The 5596-nt window shown below is 32.9% G+C and overlaps 1 protein-coding gene across 1 annotated transcript; it reads right to left on the bottom strand.

Annotated features, from left to right (window-relative positions):
• Positions 1–1833: 1833 nt before the first annotated feature.
• LOC129003537 (nucleolysin TIAR-like) lies at positions 1834–2322 on the bottom strand. Its single transcript, XM_054431833.1, has one exon. The coding sequence runs from the start codon at positions 2320–2322 to the stop codon at positions 1834–1836; it is 489 nt and encodes a 162-aa protein (XP_054287808.1).
• Between the last annotated feature and the right edge of the window lie 3274 nt (positions 2323–5596).

Here is a 5596-nt window from a genome sequence, read left to right as displayed (position 1 = left end):
ATCACTAATTCTCCCACTTCCCATTTACCTAGGAGGTTGAAATTTGGTACACTGATTCTTTAGGCATTAAATAGACAGTTTTTAAATAGTGGGCACAGCTAGTTAATGTATAAAACGTAAAAATAATTAAAAAAAAAATAGAATTCTAAACAATGTACAGACAAAACTGCAAAAATGAGGTAAACGAACCTTTCATTCATGGCAAAAAAAGAGTAGCCTACAAACGTAACTGTTTCGGCCAGTTTTTTCTTGCTTAAAAATATGTAAGCCACTACAATGTAAACATTTAACGTTCATTTGTCCGAGATTTGACTATCACAACGGTGGTACTACCACTACCCAAAATCCCCATAAAATGATCAATTGAGAGGTTGATGCAAGCGGTCATGTTCGTGTTCCCTCCAGCCACTCACAGTTCTTCGTCCAGAAAGTTAACCAAACAACAGAAAACACTATAAAGGAATTGGAATTTTGATACACATTGTAAATTACATGATAATATGGTAATGTAACGGATAACTGCCCTGTGAATAATCACTTTTAAACGTTCACTTCATCACATTGAACTGTAACTGCATGATAATCAGTAAAATACGATGTAAGGTAAATCAATTTAACCATAGACAAAAAGAATAACTTTATCACTGGCGTTAAATTTATAAAAGTTAACACCTGACATCTGTATCCAACGATTGATACTTTGGCTGATGTAGTGACTTTGAAAAAATGTATAAGTTATTAAACCACAATCCTTTAGAATTTGTAATCAAATTAAATACGTCATTAGTTTTTCTACAGTTTGAAGGACCACTTTTAATACATCTGACTGTGTTTGGAAGTAAACTACCATGTTTGCCAGTGTTGATTGTGTCGTTATCAACAGTGTAATCATCAATATTACTAATGTTGAATTGATCTTTATGATGAACAAATCATCTTATTCAAAATCCAATGGTACAATGAGCTGTTCCCGTTAAATTAGGTCTTTTACCCAATTAAAAGCAAATAAATCAAAGTATCTTCTGTTTTGTTAAAACCTAGCCAACGTACTTTAACTTGGTATTTTTTCCTTTGTAACGCTTTTTCAACAAGATATACATCACCTACTATAGACTTCAATAGTTCATGTCCGTAGAACGCACCTTGTAACCTTTTTGGTTTTTGGCTAAAATCTCGACAACCGTTGGCGGATGATAAAATTGGTTGTATACCAAATGAAAAATCATTAAACTTACAACAAAATGACAGCTACACTCTTATTTTATTCCCAATGTTTACCGAGTAGTAGAACTTTAGAGTATGGCGTATTTTCTCAAACTGTCAGGGTGCGAACAACGGTGCAAACTAAAGTAAGTTATAAGTTAGACAGATTAAGAAAAAATGCCATATTTTGGCACCCTATAGCTCGGTAACCATTAGGAATAATATAACTTAAAAATGTAAATTTAATTTTTCTTGGAAATTTCAAAATCTTTTATTTGGTAGCCTATGAAAGATTTTGCCACTTTTAGCTAACTTGTGACAGACGGTTCTTGAGATTTTAGCCAAAAACACATAACTAACATAATGTAACATAATGTACCCTGTTTCGCTAATTGCCACTAGAGCTCACCTTATATTTAGCGGGACTCAACCAAATCTGTAAGAAAAGCGGCCATAGTTGACAGATTTAATAGAACGTTAAAAGGAGCAATGTATAAAATGTTTTCAAACACAGGAACCTACTTATGGATTGATATTTTACCAAAGTTAATAAGTGATTACAACAACAGGTTTCACAGAACGATTTGGATGACGCCAAATGAAGTAAACAGTAAAAGTGCTAAACTAGTATTAAAAAGAATAAAACACAATACTTCCTAAACACTGGCCGTTCATTTCAGTAATAGCTTTTTGAGCATCTGCTTTTTCAATAAAGTAGACAAACCCATAGTACCTTGACTTGAGTGTTTCAAGGTCCACTATTATTCTACCATCCGAGATTTCACCAAACGTAGCAAACGCTTCTCCCAACTTAACAGCATCGATTGTTGAGCACAGATCTCCGACAAATATAACATAGTCTTTTCGACGGGCATTGTCACTGGCCCACTCCACCTTCATTTTTCTCCCTAGCAGTATTGTTCCATTCAACGCAGCCAGAGTTGAAGCTGCCCCTTCATGGTCATAATAGTCTATAAATGCAAATAGACTTGATCTTTTATAAATAACCATTGATTTTATATCACTGCGGAAAGAAAACCAAAAATGTAACTGTTCCTCTGTAACTGAAGCACTGAGGTCTCCAACATACAGTGTTGTTTTCAGGTTGTCTTCGGCCATGTCTGATCAGATAAAATTTTTTCGGCTAAAAGTCCCGCTAAATATAAGGTGAGCTCTAGTGGCAATTAGCGAAACAGGGTACATTATGCTACATTATGTTAGTTATGTGTTTTTGGCTAAAATCTCAAGAACCGTTTGTCATAGGTTAGCTAAAAGTGATAAAATCTTTCATAGGCTATTAAATGAAAGATTTTGAAATTTCCAAGAAAAATTAAATTTACATTTTTAAGTTATATTATTTCTAAAGGTTACCGAGCTATAGGGTGCCAAAATATGGCATTTTTTCTCAATCCGTCTAACTTATAACTTACTTTAGTTTGCACCGTTGTTCGCACCCTGACAGTTTGAGAAAATACGCCATACTCTAAAGTTCTACTACTCGGTAAACATTGGGAATAAAATAAGAGTGTAGCTGTCATTTTGTTGTAAGTTTAATGATTTTTCATTTGGTATACAACCAATTTTATCATCCGCCAACGGTTGTCGAGATTTTAGCCAAAAACCAAAAAGGTTACAAGGTGCGTTCTACGGACATGAACTATTGAAGTCTATAGTAGGTGATGTATATCTTGTTGAAAAAGCGTTACAAAGGAAAAAATACCAAGTTAAAGTACGTTGGCTAGGTTTTAACAAAACAGAAGATTCTTTGATACCTGTAAAAAGACCTAATTTAATGGGAACAGCTCATTGTGCCATTGGATTTTGAATAAGATGGAGATTGTTCATCATAAAGATCAATTCAACATTAGTAATATTGATGATTACACTGTTGATAACGACACAATCAACACTGGCAAACATGGTAGTTTACTTCCAAACACAGTCAGATGTATTATAAGTGGTCCTTCAAACTGTGGAAAAACTAATGACGTATTTAATTTGATTACAAATCCTAAAGGATTGAGGTTTAATAACTTATACATTTTTTCAAAGTCACTTCATCAGCCAAAGTATCAATTGTTGGAAAAAATCATATCGAAGGTGTCAGGTGTTAACTTTTATAAATTTAACGCCAGTGATAAAGTTATTCTTTTTGTCTATGGTTAAATTGATTTACCTTACATCGTATTTTACTGATTATCATGTAGTTATAGTTCAATGTGATGAAGTGAATGTTTAAAAGTGATTATTCACAGGGCAGTTTTCCGTTACATTACTATATTATCATGTAATTTACAATGTATATCAAAAATCCAATTCCTTTATAGTGTTTTCTGTTGTTTGGTTATCTTTCTGGACGAAGAACTGTGAGTGGCTGGAGGGAACACGAACATTACCGCTTGCATCAACCTCTCAATTGAACATTTGATGGGGATTTTGGGAAGTGGTAGTACCACCGTTGTGATAGTCAAATCTCGGACAGATGAACGTTAAAGGTTTACATTGTAGTGGATGTAGTCAGATGTATTATAAGTGGTCCTTCAAACTGTGGAAAAACTAATGTCGTATTTAATTTGATTACAAATCCTAAAGGATTGAGGTTTAATAACTTATAATGTTTTTCAAAGTCACTACATCAGCCAAAGTATCAATTGTTAGAAAAAATCATACCGGTATCGAATGTGTCAGGTGTTAACTTTTATAAATTTAACGCCAGTGATAGTTTTGCAACCAAACCAAGCTAAACCATATTCAGTATTTCTATTCGATGACATTTCATGTGAAAATCATGATACTATTAGGAACTATTTCGCCATGGTAAGACATAATAATATCGACAGCATATATATAGGACAAACATACAGTAAAATTGCAAAGCAGCTTATCAGAGATAATGCAAATGTTATAATTTTGTTCAACCAAGATGTAACCAACCTGAAACACGTATATAACGATCATGTAAATGCTGATATGACATTTGACAAGTTTAAACAAATTTGTGGAAAAGCATGGGCAGAAAAGTATGGATTTTTGGTCATTATGAAAAAACAAGCCATAAAAGACGGACGATATAGAATAGGGTTTGATAAATAAGTTCTGCTACACTAAATATCATTATTTTAAATCAACACTTCGTACTGTAAACATGGCAAGTCAAGAAAAGCTATTAAAAGAAATAAAATCACTTAGTGATTCTATTAGACATAAAAACAGAGCTCTTAAGTTAGGTATAAGCGAAAGAGAAAAGTTTATAGAACCAACATTTAAACCCGTTACTGATCCTTTAAACAGATTAGTTAGGAAAATTGAAAATCTTTCGAAGGAGATGCTATTCTACCGATTTCCAAGTATGAAAAAGAATCAAGAGATTATGAACAATACAAACAATTTCAATCAACTGAAGAAAGTGGTGAGAGCTAAGAAAATGAAGAAACTGAAGATCCAAGAGAAAAGGAAGGATTTTCCGCAGGTCAAGAAGAAGAATCTACTAATCTTCAAATTTAAGTACATTAAGCACAAACATAGCATTCAAAGGGAATTTGGGTAGAAACTATTTATTAACAATGTTACATTCAACACAGGCTAATAGAAGATATCAAATTTATGGAGCTAGACTAGAAGACTTTTAAAAACAAAACTGGTAAATATACCAAAAAAGACCTATCAGTGTTTAAAAACATACTTAATGATACAAATGCCCATAAAAAGCAGTATTCCAAAGATATGCCCATTTATCGAAATCGATCAATAAAATACACAAGTGTAATAGCTGATCTTTTTCCAACACAAGTGAAAAAATCTCAACTTAAAAGAAGAGCTATATCTACAGCTGAATTAAATGTTTTACACAAAAGACCAAGAACCAACGAACCTACATCTTCAGGGAAAGGATTATTAAAAAGCCTATACAATACCAACATAATATATTATAATGATGACAATAAGCTGGTTGATCGAATGAGATTATTACATGAAGCCATGGAAGCCGGTCATACCGGATTGGACAATGAATGGGTAGCTTTAATCGATGAACTACGAAATCGAAGGATTATTGCTTAATCATCGCATATATAAAGGAGGACAAGAATCGAAGGAACTCAGTTGAATCATGAGCGTGGTAAAGTTTGGAAGGTATTCCAATTTTGGAGAATAACCAAAATCCAATGGTAAAAGATATAGTTTACCATTAACAGCTGAAGGAGATTATAACATAAGCAGCAAACGATTGAAGTTTGTAAAAGATTCAGAAGATGATAATGATGCAATAAATTTGAAAACTTTAAAAAGTGAAATATAATTGAGCTTACAATTTTAATAATGCCAAGTCTTATAGAATCACAAATTTTGGTGAACCAATAGAAAACTCTGATTCCATCACCAAAGATTATTTACT

This window comes from Macrosteles quadrilineatus, unplaced genomic scaffold (assembly GCF_028750875.1).
Source record: "Macrosteles quadrilineatus isolate MER2022 unplaced genomic scaffold, UCM_ALF_1.0 Scaffold_9__3_contigs__length_116548681, whole genome shotgun sequence".
Taxonomy (NCBI): Eukaryota; Metazoa; Arthropoda; class Insecta; order Hemiptera; family Cicadellidae; genus Macrosteles; species Macrosteles quadrilineatus.
The sequence above is the reverse complement of the archived record's forward strand: the minus strand, read 5'-3'. Positions and strand labels throughout refer to the sequence as shown.